Here is a 15,229-nt window from a genome sequence, read left to right as displayed (position 1 = left end):
AACAACAACAAACTAAACAACAACAACAACAACAACAGAGTGGGATCTTGGCAAACTGATCAGGAAAAATATGTATAGTCTGTGTAGTATCAATGTAAGTATCAATATGAATATAAGGTAAAGTGTAAACCTTAATATACGGTAATAAGGTATATATAACGTTAATTCTAAAAACGTATTCTACATATTCTTAGTGATAATGATGTGGAAATATCAACATGTTGTTTTCTTATTGCTGTGTCAACGGGTATTTCCTGGACTTCTTCCCGCTGACCTATACACAGCGTCATAAAAGTCCTGGTCCATGACAACAGGCACGTCTGTTCCTCAGCTCTACAGCCTGCACCCCCTCCACAACACTTCTCCTGTACTCAAGACTCAACACGCCTGCACACAGCAGCGCAGAGCAGAGAGAGAGAGAGAGAGAGAGAGAGAGAGAGAGAGAGCTGTGCATTCCACAACCAGCCGTGGTGCCTCTCCACAAAAACTGCAAAACAACCAAGTCAAGCAATCAGAGTAACTAACCACTGAGAGCTGCCCCCCCCCCCCCGCTCTCTCTCCCTCTCCCTCTCTCTCTCTCTCTCTCTCTCTCCCCCCTCCCACTCCCTCCCTCAGGTAGATCCACAATGACAGGGCTGTGTTCAGACAGACTCGACCGCGTGCCGAGATGAAAACGGCAGATATGAAAGGGAAATGTTTGTTCAGGGCCCTGGGGCGATAGCTAGCACGACAGGCCCTCCTCAACCACAGCCTGGAGGGCTTTTCTTAGCGCTTCTACCATTGACATTTTGCAACATTCGACCAGAGCTACACACACGTTTACCTTTTTCATTCATGACAAACATATCTGCAGTTTCTACTCTAGCTTTATCTCGGAGATGGATATCAATGGTAGTCTCCTGAGCATGTGCTGTCTTTGATAAGGACAGATACGAGTCAAAAGGATACATTCTTGCACTCTGAATACTTTCTAAGATATGTTGATTTCCCAAACAGATAGACACAGTGTTTGTGAGCATCCTTCCGCAAACCCAAAATACTGCCCTTTATCATTCTCCAAAAAAAACAAATAGCTTTATCAAGTTTGTTCTAATCTAGTTACACATCAGTGAGCAACATAGATTGTATGGAAGCAGAATATGCCACTTGAGGGTTCAAAATGCAATGTTCAAGAAAATACATGTTTTAACAAAATGCTAAGATTTCAAACTTCACCTAGTTCTAAAAGTGTAAACCCAAGCATGGTAAGACCCCAGTGACCTCCACTCTAGGTGGTATGAACTCACAGGACAGATTGTTTGGATAGAGGAGAGGTTGGCCATTGATGAACACCATAAAACGTCAGCTTTGTAGTTTTTTAAGTCAACAGCATCTTCCAAACACACGATTTAAACACATAAACTCACACAAAACATCTAAACACACAGACACCACCTTTATATGCTCCGCCCTGCAGCTCCTCCCTGTGTGAATGTATGTGTGTGTGTGTGTGTGTGTGTGTGTGTACACTGACCCAGAGAGAGAATGCAGCCATTATGTGTGGGGCAAATCATTAGCCTGCTATGATTCAGCGCTGTGTTTACCCTGACTTTGGAGTACCTTAACCCCTGTTGGGGTTTGACACACACACACACACAAGGTCATGGGCTACGCTACGGGGCAAACAGGTGGGGCTTCCTCTGCAGGTGTGACCCATATTTTCACAGCTAACCTGGCAGGTAACAAACACACCATGGGTGACCGCTGCTTTTGTTAAGAAATAGCAGTATGATAACTCATCCTTTAGCTCCTTTAACATACTGTTTCACACAAATGAAAACGACAGAATTTATTTCAATTAGATATGGGAGAGATCTTAAAAAAACAACAACATCCATACCGCTCTGGGGCATTGATCTACCTTTGACCTCTTGTTCGGCAAAGAAACTACAGGTCACTACTGTTGTCGGTGCCGGGGTAAAAGAACAAATGGGGGCTTGTTCTCCCCTTCAACCCCCCCCCCCCCCCCCCCCTGGTAGAGGGCCAGAGAGGGGGTGTGAGGCCAGGGGGCGCTGGCCTGCTTTTGCCCAGTGAGTCCCTGGTGTTGCATGCTGCTCTGACAGCCACACAGCCAGGGCTGTACCTCTTTGTCAGGCAGCGGCCGCCTCCTAGCCTGCCGGGCCCAGAGTTCAGCTAATCCCCCATGCGTGAGCCAAATACCATCTGTGTTTGTTCGGCAACAAAGGGGGTACTTGTTAATGACTCTCCATGTCTTCACTGGGAAGGACTAAACACTGGGCAAGGCTGCACTGCAGGGCCAGAGGAGGGGAGGACTAAAGACTGGGCAAAGCTGCACTGCAGGGCCAGGGGGGAGGAGGGGAGGACTAAAGACTGGGCAAAGCTGCACTGCAGGGCCAGGGGGGAGGAGGGGAGGACTAAAGACTGGGCAAGGCTACACTGCAGGGCCAGGGGGGAGGAGGGGAGGACTAAAGACTGGGCAAGGCTACACTGCAGGGCCAGGGGGGAGGAGGGGAGGACTAAAGACTGGGCAAAGCTGCACTGCAGGGCCAGGGGGGAGGAGGGGAGGACTAAATACTGGGCAAGGCTGCACTGCAGGGCTGGGGGGAGGAGGGGAGGACTAAACACTGGGCAAGGCTACACTGCAGGGCTGGGGGGAGGTGGTGAACCAGAATATGAACAAGTCAGCTAGCTAAGCTACAAGCTACGGATGCACATTCCTAAAAGTAATTCCTTTCCCTTTCCCCTTTCACTCTCCCTCACAGATATGACACAACTGGGTTGGTGTGAGGAAACTCTCCTATTTGTTTGGTGCTCTCCTATCACTTATCCAGCCCGTTGGGGTTCGTCAAGGGGGACAAAATGTGGACAGAATGGAGTGACAAACGTTCCGGAATGAAACGTAGCCTTGGTTCTGTATCTCACTATCCCCGTTAACAACCTCAGCTACGTCACATACAGCATCGCATCCACTAAACTCAAAAACACTGTTTCCCCTTCAGCTTTAAGCTGCAAAGCAGTGCTGCACTTCATCCCAAAGTAGTTCCCCCTCTCTCCTATGCTCCCTTTCACTCTCATACACAGATAGGAGCCATTTTGCTGCCATCTATCCAGTCTTTGCCAGGTTCTTTAATGGGAATTGAACAAGGACAGATGGAACAACTCTACACCCCTCTACCCCCCTCTATACCTCCCTCTATACCTCCCTCTGTATTCCTGTTAACAAACGAGCAGCCTCATCACAGCCACCAACTCTCCTCCAAACACTGCCCTCCCTTCAATTCAGAGGAGGTATGGACACGTACCAACTGACACGTACCAACTTCCCATCAGCCCCTGCTCTGTTCCAGCAACCACCCATCGCTGAGGCTTCCTGTTCTGTTGGCTTCCTGCCAAGTGGTCGATAAGGCTCTCAGATGGCGGTCCGTGCGCTCGCTAGCTAGCTACCAGGTGGAGGAGCAACAGCAACAACAACAACAACAACAACAACAACATCTGTTCTCCTGTAGAGAGAATACAGGTTTTAAAAATACTAACCATCCTTGTCCAGTTCCCTGTGATTAGATGATCAGATTAGTAATACACTTACAGCGTACTTCTACAGCATCCCAAATCCTATTATGGTGCTACAGTATATTCAACTACGTATTGGAAACATTGACCCACATTATACTATTATAGAATCCCACATTATACAAGATTTGGGGCTCAAGAATCAGAAGTCAACAGATTTTGAAATGTAAATCTACACAAACATATCAATGCAAAGGGCTGTAAAAATAGGTTTGATTAGAACTGGTAAAGAACTTCATAAAACACAAATGTGGCATGACTGACAAGTCTCCTACTGGTTGTGTTTAGCTTGATGTATGTCCCAGACCATCTGTGGACACTGGGCTCTGCCAACCCCCCCCAGCATTGGAATGTCCCAAATCAATGAGGGCTAAGAGAGAGCTCCTGCCCCCCCCCCCCCAACCCCCTGATTAAAGTCACCTTGTCCTATCCCACCCCAGCTGTTCACAGAGCCTGATTCAATTACAATGGCCACAGACACACACTAATTTGGTGATCAATGTTACATTACGTTAACCTTCTGAATTCACAAGCACCTTTTCAAATCCGTTACTAACAAATGCTGCGTTTGGGCACACTCCAATGACACTCGAACAAAAAGAACATTGGCTGAATTCAGTTAATTTATGTGAATATTCTGGTTACTTTGTTTAAAACAAAGAATGGCCTCTGCACCTTGCAAGCTTTGGATTGAACTTTGCCCGAACTAATCCCTCTCACCACCTCTGCGTTTTAAATTAGCTGAGTGACACACCGATGCTCTTAGCTCATCCATTTTGCCTGCTTATTAGTCCCTCTGTCTCTGGCCTGGCTGACTTCCCTCCCACCCCATACCACCCCATACCTCAACCCCCTCTACTACTCTCAGCCCAGCCCAGGCCCAACCACCCTTCCCCCTCTCTCTCTACCTACCCCTCCCTCCCTCCCTCCCTCCCTCCAGCCCATCTGCAACACCCACTCGCTCGGCAGAGCAAATTTAGACAGCAAGCAAAAACCAACAATCCACGCTGGTGCTGGCCTTTTTTTTCTAACCCGCTCAACTGTTAACTGTGTTCTTTGCCCTGCCATGCAAATGCATGCGGATCAAAGCAGGCATGATACGAGGACGCCTATATGGGCCTCTTCCCAAAACCAACAGAGGATCCCACAATGCCCTGGCTTCCATGGTCTTCCTCTTTTTTGGTGGGAGAAAAAAAGCATGAGCAAGTCTTTTTCTGAGAAAAAAAAGCATGAGCAAGCATGAGTCCTTTTCTCCAACTTTTGCCCCCGCTCTCTCTCTCCGCCCTCTCTCCGAATTCTTTATTAGATTCGAGATGACATGGCAGATTTTTTTAAGCTACAGTACAGAGAATTGGTCGTCTTTAATCAAACCATTTCCGTTAGGCTCACCTCATGGATATATGTATGAACTTAAGGAAAGATTAGGTATGAACTTTTGACATGTTCCAACCAACACAGACAAGAATAAGCACTGATATCAGTCACTGATAGTACATCAGTCAGGAATGACTTTGAGTGAAACTGGGTAATTTCTTCTCATGTGTAGATAATGATAGTTTTCTGTCTGTGAGTTGTGTTATAAGGGTACCCGTGTGTGTGTGTGTTTGTCAGGGGAGGCTGGTGGAGGTAGAAATCGGAGGACGGGCTCATTGTACTGCATGAAACGGAATCACAAATGCACAGCCTGGTTCGTGTGAGGGCTCTTTCCCTCAGGCTCAGACCCACACTGGTATGCTGACTGGAATGCTTTTACTACAAACAAAGGTGCGCGCACACACACACACACACACACACACACACACACACACGAGTCTTAGGGGTTAGAATACTTTTTGTAGTATTTTATTATTTTTGTTTACCTGTGATGACGTTGATATCAGGGTAGGTGTTTTCACAGAGCTCAATGCCAAGGCTGTCCCTCTCGAAGGCTTCCCTCAGCTCCTTCTTCACTGCTGCCGAGCCACACAGGCGGTAGAGGCCCACCACCTGGAACACACGCACAACCAAGTCAAACTATATACCAACTTTGTCTATCTATTTAGGGCAAAAATAAAATAGAATAAAATAAATGCTCTCACACACACACACACACACACACACACACACACACACACACACACACACACACACACACACAAAGATGACATTACTGTCCTAAATATCATGTTCAACATTTGAGACAGCCTTTGTCAACCTGCATGTCAGACCACCTGAAAGTGTCTCAAAACAGCAGTCAAACGCATAACAGTATACCATCACTGAGCAGAACACCCAGCCTGTCTGAGCAGAGACCAGTGAACAACGCTTACTGTGTAAGTCACTCTGGGTAAGAGCGTCTGCTAAAATGAATAACATGTAAACTGTGAACACCACCCAGTGAGAAACCCATGGGGTTACGGAGGGATCAGTAATGAATGCATAGTTCAATGATGCAGATTACTAATCTCTTCTGAACAGCTAGCTCAGTCCCAGGTACTGTAGAGCAGCACCTGGATGGTACAAGCCGCTTCGGCTTGTTTTCTTGCAAAACAATTGGTCTTAGTAAAGTAAATACATCCTCTTGCGTAACACACGGGGGTACTGGCCTGTGTGTGTGTCCACTGGGGTATTCAGGACAATTAAAACAACCAGAGGCTGATTACCATGGTGTTTCACATTCCAGCCAACACATCGTGGTCACTTGGCCACATTCAGACGGAGTCCCGGGGTCATCTCCATTAGAACTCATTCCATGATTATAACATTTCAAATCAGGACATACATTGAAATTACTTTAATGAATCGAAGAATCCTCTTCAAGTATAATAGGCTTGTTAGAATTTCAATCCAGTACACCAAAACCAACATTGAAAAACCATAAGATGAGATAAAAACCGACCTTCGATGTTGTAAACACTGTTACATCAGTGCAGAGGAGTACTTTTAACAGTTTAATGTGGACACCCAGCTGAACAGAAGCCCCCTGGCTGACACACAGCAACACCAACTGCTTTAAGAACTTTATTTCAACTAGATGTCCAATAGTTTAATTGAAAGTGGCCTATTCTATTCTAAGATGGGGGTCTTTGTTATGGGGGTCTTTAGCCCAGGGAGACACACTCTAGAATTCCTCTCACTTCTACATATGTCTGGTATGTGGGAATACTGGCTGACATGGTGTAGTTGTCATAGCAATGCGTTCAGTCAGTGGGCAGTAAGAGGCTAGCTAGCTAGTTAGCATGGCACAAAGCTGCATATCTCTGGTTTTACAACCCCAGAGGCTCCAGCATCCAGCCACTTATGTCTACACAGACCAGCCACCATACTATTTGTGAGATGCCTCTGTCTAGCATTTCCAAACCTCACACGAGAGGGGGGAAAAAAAAGAACGACAGATTAGGCAGGGATTTAGCTTTGTGAGAGAGTAAACAGAAGTCACTGGGCACAATGAACAACTAGTCCATTCAGGAGAAGGTCTTTCTTCAGGGTGAGCGGAGCGCAGGCGAGGGGGTGACAGCTGGTTCTGGAGGAGGCCTTTGCCCTTATCTGCTGGTTTCTGAGCAACACACACATCACCCATAGGAAACAATGGCCTGTCCTCACCTTAATTAAAAACAACAGAATGGTTTCCTGTGGTGAGTCAGGGACTTCCTGACTGGAAGGACACACACACACGCACACACACACACACACACACACACACACACACACACACACACACACACACACACACACACACACACACACACACACACACACACGCAATTGTAAACACACACACACACACACACACACACACAGTCCATCTTTATGGGTCACCGTAGCACCTGCACCATTTGAGCATGTCAACTTCTCACCGCTTGTTGTTTCTAGGAACACAATGCAAATCAGGGTTGGGGTCAATTCCATTTGAGGAAGTCAATTGAGGAAGTTAGCTGAAATTCCAATTCCAATTCTAAATGTTCCTCATTAAAAAAGCATAAAGGAAATCTGGAATTTCTTGACTTCCATATGCAAAGGGTTGTAAAAACCTTTTTTTTAACATTGTTACATTTTTCAACATGAACCTTTCCCCATATGTTGGCTTGAGCAAGGTGCCATCAATCATATAAGAACATGTTTGGTGGTATGGAGATATAACTTCTTTAAGTGCAGCTGTCTCTTTAACAAATACTAAACACGCCAAATTGCAGACCCGGGCCTACACATCGCCCACACAAATCTGTAGCCTTTCAAAACAGCCACACAATCATCCAGGCTTTGAAAGCTTCAAAGACCCTCAGGACATGCATTTCTGCGAGACGAGAGAAACGAGAGTCTCCATCTAGGATACACATAATTATTTCTAAAGACATACTACACGTCTGGCCCTGCATGCCTTAGTGACACGTCCTATAAATTCCTCCCTAATCTGGTGTTGATCCCCTTCTAACCCCTCTCAGCCTGCCCCCCCCCCCCATGGGGGAGCCCGGTTAAGGCCCCTAGTGATATCCTACGCCAGTGCCACTCTCCTCTGAGCAATGTTTCTTTAATCAACAGAGAGGAAAGTGAGGGGGCGAGAAAGAGGGGGAATGACAGAGAGAGTGAGACAAGAGAAATGGAGTACAAACAAAGCCCAGCTGAGCTGATAAATGTACTTTACAAACAAACCAGGTGACTGGCACACAGAGAGTGCACACTGACTGGCCCCTGGAAACCCCTAGTGAGGGAGAGAGAGAGGGCCAACCAGACCCTCCAGACGAACACTGATAGATGTGCTCTAAACCTGAGGGAAGGGACTGAGGGAAGGGACTGAGGGAAGGGACTGAGGGAAGTCCCTGGCTAGTGGCCTGCTGGCAGCTGGTGAGGACCAGGCCGGTACATGTAGAGACCAGCCAGAGCTGGAGCAGCAGGGCTGATAGATGAGCTCTGTGGTGGTGCCTGGAGGCCTGAGGTGGCCCTGCTGCCCCTGGCATGTCCCCCTCGAGGGGATCGCTCCAGAGAAAGAGCAGTAGCCAGACACTTTTACTGCCGGCGTCTTAAGTCTAATTAGGAGAAACGAGAGCCGAGAGAGAGAGAGAGAGTCTCTCTCCTATGGCACTGGGCTTCAAAGGAGAAGAGGAGTAGGAGGTCGTGGGGGGGCGGTTCTCAAATGGCACATCTGCAGCCGCCCAGCGACCCCCCCCCCCCCCCCCCTCACCCCCCCGCCCCCCCACCATGTCCCAGATCATTCTCTCTCACTCTCTCTCTCTCTGCAGCACACAAAGGCCACTCGCCGCTGGAAAACAAGCAGCCCTGTGACGCATGATGTGCCTGCCATTCAACCAGCATCACAACTCGCCTCTGGTCATGTGCTGTTCTCACGGAATGCTGCACTAAAAGGCTACTCAGCTTGGTGACCTGCTTGGTGGCTGAGGGCCTGAGGCAATGCAATACTTGCTATTCAATGGAAACCTGCCTGGGTATATTTGCTAACTGACAAGCAAGTCAAAGGTCTTTTTCATATTTCTTCAAGTCTGTAAGCTATCAAGCTAACAAGGTACATACAGTTAGTTAGCTTGCTTTAGTCTTGTGCCAAGACATTAGCACTAATGTTATATAGTTTGCTAGCTAACTGTAGCCAATGCTACACAAAACAGAACCTGTCAGAAGTACTTTAATTGCACTCAATTAAATTGTCAAAACAACTACTTAATACATCTATAAAGATCTATTCAAATCAGCCAAACATGAACTCACCTGGCAGCCTCTCTTTTCGATCTCTGTGATGCACTTCTCGATGAGCAGGGGCACCATGAGTCCCGTGCCCTCCCTCTCCACCACCCTCCAGGCCTCCACCCCAAACACCTTAGGTTCCCGGTCCCCGTGTGGCCCTCCCCCATCCAGGGAGTTCTGCCACTGGTCCATCAGGTTGAGCTTCACGTAGATCAGCCCCCGTGGCTCCAGCTTCACGGCCAGTTGGTGGCTGCGGGTCACCCTGAAGAGCGCCGGCAGCACCACGGTGCCGTGGCAGCACAGCCGGTTCTTCTTGGGCGTGGGCTCCCAGCTGAACACCACCAGCTTCAGGTGCTGGGCATTCTCCAGCTCGATGTTGAAGGTGTGGTCCATATCCAGGAAGGTGGTCCGGCAGGTGAGGAGGGCGGTGCGCGCCTTGTTGATGGAGTCCACCTGGATGGCACAGTAGACGTCCCTGGAGTCGACGCGTGGCGGCTTCAGGTCCTCAGCCCCGTAGAAGTGCAGGCTCATGAGGCCTGAGATGTACTGTGTGCACTTGGGCTGCTCCGTGAAGCTATAGTGTCGGAACGCATCAATGTCCAGCTCAGTGCCATGGAGCTTAGGGGTCCCTCCTACTACAACCCCTCCTCCACCTCCACCTCCTCCTCCTCCTCCTCCCCCTGTTCTTTCTCCACCTCCTCCAGAGGCTGGGTCCTTCCCCTTCCCCTTCCCTCCCTTCCCCTCCGAGGAGCCGTGCTTCCCAGACTTGGCAACCAGTTCTGGGGAGTCACCGTCACTTAGGTACCCTCCTTTGCTGGCCGACTTGGAGCCCCCACTGCTCTTCTTCTTGCTGTAGCTGTGCTGAGTGGACACACTGCTGTCCAGGTGATAGCGGGAGATGACGTTGCGGCTAGCCGCCGTCCCCTGCCCACCCCCTGGGGGGGAGAGCCTTGAAGGAGCTGCGACTGGTTCTGACCCGCTATTAGTCTTGGGAAAATGGGCCCTTGCCTCTGATTGGCTGTTCACGCTTCCGTTCCCGCTGTTGTTGTTGCTGCTGCTCTGGGTCCCTTTAATGCTAAGCTTCCGACTGAGTTCCGGAAGCTTCTTCATTTTCATGGAGAGCTTCCTGACAGTACGAGGGGACTTGATCTTGTCTGGGAAGGACCAGTTGATGGAGCTTCCCTTCTTGGTGGGGTTGGGGCTGGAGGGGGGTGAGAAGCCAGGGTTGGGCAGGTCAGGGCCATCTGCACAGGAAACAACAAGGCCACAGAGAGATACCGTGATTAACTCACACAGGTCAAACAGTAAAAATACACCAGGATCATAGACTAAACATTGTTCTGTAGACACTGATAGGGGGACAAGGGTTCTTTGGAAGTTAAACTAATCACATTCAGAGCCAGCTTTTCTTTGTTTTGGGCTTACCGTCTTACGCACAGACCAACAGGTTGAAAGGAAGGGAGTCTTTCAGGATAACAGGAGTTGAAATGGGCGCTAATACGGTCAAATTCAATTGCTTAATAACCCTAGCAGCTGCTTGCATGCCAGTTGTGTCTAACTTCTCCCCCTTTGAAAGAGATACCAGCCGCTAGCTCACTACCATAATGGGATTTATTCAATTAGAAACGGGGAACATTCAAATTAGATTACGGCTGGTTTCATTAGCAAAGGTGCTAGCCTTTGCTCAGAAAGAGACAGTCCACACACAAAGGGGAATTAGACACTACTGCTACGGGGTTAAGGGGGTAATGTTACACAAGGTAATACACTACGCTTGCTTTAAAAATAAATATCTTAGGTATCAGATGGTATGCATCTATAAACAACTTAGTAACTGGATTATGAATGTACCCTCAGGTCTCTAAGAGGCCACCAAGCAGTCTATGGCTGATTTGCTGGTGATTTAAAAGGTAGAATCTGGGAAATTACATCATGCCAGTAAGTCACAGCAACTTTTACCAAAGATATTTGGAGTAAGTACAAATGTGAACAACGATAGGCCCTCGTTAGATGTCAGCGTATGCGCACTGTTGCGATGTGCGTGCCAGAGTTGATCGTCTCCTCTCGTTTCTTGATCATCTCTGTTTTGAAATTATCTCTGGCGGCCTCAGCCCGCTTTTTCCCCCATTGATGTCATATCCCAGAGTGTACCTTTAATGATAACATCACTTTCTATAGGTGATTTCCCAGATAGCATCCCCTCCTGAGCCAGACTATTCTGGCCTTTTGTTTGACCAGAAGTTCGCTAGGCTACAATCAGGGGAGGCTGGTGGAGGTAGAAATCGGAGGACAGGCTCATTGTAATACATGGAATGGAATGAGGAATGGTATCTGCCTCCACCAGCCTCCCCTGGTCAGAATACTCTATGTGGCCAGTGGCGGGCGAGTGGGGTGGAGAGAGAGGACACCGACAGCCAAGGCAGCGCGGCAGAGCCAGCCACAGTTTAGATGATTAAAGTGGAATTTGTCAAACGAGGGCTGTCCCGCTGTTCACCCTACGGGACACTTGAGCCCATTTCAAACGGAAAACAGCGCTTTACCCTCGGCTTTCCTAATAGGATTTCCCCCTTCACTAACCGCTCCCTGTTTCGCACGTTAGAGAGGGAATATCACGTCAGGGTTCGAGGAGACAATGTCTGAAACATGTGACATGGTGGGAACGAGTCATTTAAGGCATTTGGCAGTGTGTCCCTCTCAGCAAATCTACCAAATAGAAAGCCTAACAAATGTTACACATACAAGATGCTAAATTAATTTAAATGTAGCATTGGGTATTTAAGCATCAAGAGGAAGCACTTTTATCATCTCTCTCTATCAAAATCACTGTCTATGATCTATGAAAGCTAAAATACTGCAGGATATACAGTAGCAGCCTTGTCTCTGGTGGAGTGTTGCAGACACATCTGGTGCATGCATCAAAATCCAACGACCCCAAAAACTATCAACAACAAATACCTCAACTTTCAATGACTTTTTCAATGTAATACGAAATACCGCAGAATGGGCCACAACGGGCCTCTAATCTCTTTCCAAAAAAAATGTCTCTCGCATATACTTCCCAGTTTTCTGTTTTTGTTTTCCAACCACAACTTCTCCACACTGCTGAAACAAAGAGGTGATTCTGTTGGCTCTTCATATTGGATGGATGGAGGGAGGGGGGGAGGGAAGGAGGGAGGGATGGAGGGAGGAGTGTGAGAGCAAGAGCGAGAGAGAGCGAGTGAGAGGGAGAGAGAGAGAGGGTGGATGAGAAACACTTCAGTGAAAGGAAGAGTGAGAAGGGGGTTAGCATGACCTGCCAACATCACCAGCTCTATTTTCAGAGTGGCCTGCTGTGCTATTCTGGAGCGAGGTGTAAGAGCAATGCAGGGAGGGGGCAGAGGAGGGGCAGGAGGGGGTAAGATGGGGGCAGGAGTAGGGCAGGGTGCTGCATGGAGGGGGGGGGGGGGGGGGTGAAGAAGGGGAAGGGAGAGGGGGGGGGGGGGCGGGGACAAAGGCACCCCTTGTCCTAGGAAGCAACGGGCCCGGCCCAGGCAGTGGGGGTGTTCTCTCTAACATTCCATAATAAACCATGTTTAGCCTTCTGTTCCTGTCGCTGAGTAGACTTCCTTGTTACTACTTCCTGCCAACAACATACACAAACACTGAGAGGGGGGTGGCAGGTGCAACACACCCCTGGAACTACACACACACACCCCTGAATCTACAAATAACATCTGGGGTGGGGTAGTTGTGAGGTCCGGTGACACCCATTATACATGAGGCCCTGAAACCATAATATGAGGTTTCTGGATGTTTCATACTCACACACAGACCCTTATGCACACAATTACAGTTTGTGTTAAAATTATTTTAGTAGCCGGGGCGTTTAATTGCTTTAAACACGGAGAGCACCCGGCATGTATTGGATACAGGAGACTACTGAGATTACTACTGAGAACAAATATCCACCAACATCATATCAACATTATTACTCTACAATAAATCAGTCAAAACTAGATTAATCTCTGATAGATATGGTAATTTATGATAGTTTCCATACAAGACTGTCGTAAACAATCTGTCAGACTGTTGAATAAATACCGGTAAAGTTGCAACGGTCGCTCAGAATCAAATGCGTCGCTTTAATCCTCTGCTAATATCAACAGAGAAAACATACCGTAAAACAATTTATTTTGACCTGGCGTTTATTAGGGACAGGTGCTTATTCACTTCAATGTCATTAGTGGTCAGGCTGTTATTGAAGACAGGCGCTATTTTTTGAGACTCAGTGCTTTTGGAAGTTTTACGGTATGTGTTTGAAATGATACATCATAGAAATAGCGGATTTACTTGTGAATGTGGAAATTTAGTCCAAATCTGATGGATACAATATTTAGGCTAAGTAAAGTAACTATAACATATAAAAAAAGCCAGTGGCTGTAACAGCAGTGCTCTCCAGAGTTAACTCACTGCTGTACTCTGTGGGCCTCTCCCCCTGTGGCACCCGCGCCGAGGGACACCCGACACCCCTCTACCTGAGGTTCAGGGCCACAGTTTGACACTCTACCCCCAGGGGCCATGTTCAGGGGTCAAAGGGCATAAAGGCTGCATTCCGCAGGCTGCAACTGGAGCTGGGTGACCAGTGTCGCACCCCCTCCCTGTCGACCCCCCCAGACCCCTGGGCTCACCCTAGGCACCCTTCCTGTGACACCTCTGACAAAGAAGAGGAATTTACGGTCCTTGATTGCTCTTAATAACGCTGGGCCTAGGCAGGTGCTGAGGGAGCTGTGTGTGTGTGTGTGTGTGTGTGTGTGTGTGTGTGTGTGTGTCTTCCTGGTCGCTGTTATCTGTGTTTGTCCGGACGTTGTGTGCAGTATGTGCTATAAGCCAGTGGGTCTGAGTGTATTGTAGGACAATAAGTGTGAGAAAGAGAGAAATTAGTGTGTGTATTTTGTGTGACTTTATCGGTGTGGTCTGAGTGTACTGGTTGTAACAGGTTGTAGTAGGAGAAATAGCTGGTGTCCCCATCTACCATTCATGTATGTGTGTGTGTGTGTGTGTGTGTGTGTGTGTGTGTGTGTTTGGTAGAGACAGAGAGAGGGAGTGTAGGCTACATGAATGAGTGAATGGCATACTTCTCCCTAGTTTCTCCTCTCTGTGACACAGGGCACACTGTATTGGTTGCCCTGCTCCTCTCCTCTAAATCATTCAGCGCTGGAAGCCTTTCAGAGGCCACAGGAGGCCAGGCGTTTCATTACAATGGTTACAAAACCCCAGCTAATATAGGCAGGCATGCAGGCCCTCTCGCTACCCATCACACACAGACTCACACTCACACTCACACACACACACACACACACACACACACACACACACACACACACACACACACACACACACGCACACGCACACCATGGCCACCAGCCAAGGCCTGTGTTTTATGGAGGCTAGGCTACTGCTACAGGCATTCCTGCCCAGCCCAGACCCCTCCTGTATCTCCAGCAACAGAGAGTGTGTGTGTGTGTGTGTGTGTGTGTGTGTGTGTGTGTGTGTGTGTGTGTGTGTGTGTGTGTGTGTGTGTGTGAATTCAGGATATGATAATTTATGCACCGTGTCCTACTGACCGATCATAACAAGCATAAAAATAGCCCTGACTGACTGACTGACTGAGCCCGTCCAATTGAAATTCCCCAAACAGGCGCAAAAGGAAACAACACTCGGACTCTAAATGCGCCCTATAGTCCATCAATCATTATCCTCCATACAAACAGAGTATTCACTTCAACAAAGGAGCAGTCAATGACAACCGCGTGAGGAGTCTAGGGTGTATCCGGTTAGGGAAAGGAACCAACCAGCCGGACAGAGAGAGCCTAGTGTGTGTGTGTGTGTGTGTGGAACGTGGGTCATCGAAAATGTGCATTAATTCATTAATTCAGCAGACGCTCTTATTCAGGAATAACAAAAGCATAATCCATTTTTAGCACTTGTGATGAAGTGGTCTCTGTCC

General features: G+C 48.1%; 1 protein-coding gene across 1 annotated transcript in view; it reads right to left on the bottom strand.

Moving 5' to 3' along the window:
* Positions 1 to 15,229, bottom strand: part of syde2 (synapse defective 1, Rho GTPase, homolog 2 (C. elegans)) — a 36,898-nt gene that overhangs the window by 6,300 nt on the left and 15,369 nt on the right. The window contains exons 3-4 of the mRNA XM_083672353.1: positions 9,268 to 10,487; positions 5,430 to 5,556 (exon numbers count right to left, since the gene is read on the bottom strand). Coding sequence (XP_083528479.1) covers positions 5,430 to 5,556; positions 9,268 to 10,487 — 1,347 coding nt within the window. The remainder of the gene's footprint in view (positions 1 to 5,429; positions 5,557 to 9,267; positions 10,488 to 15,229) is intronic.

The sequence above is a fragment of the Argentina silus genome (genome assembly GCF_951799395.1).
Source record: "Argentina silus genome assembly, chromosome: 6".
Lineage (NCBI taxonomy): Eukaryota > Metazoa > Chordata > Actinopteri > Argentiniformes > Argentinidae > Argentina > Argentina silus.
The sequence above is the reverse complement of the archived record's forward strand: the minus strand, read 5'-3'. Positions and strand labels throughout refer to the sequence as shown.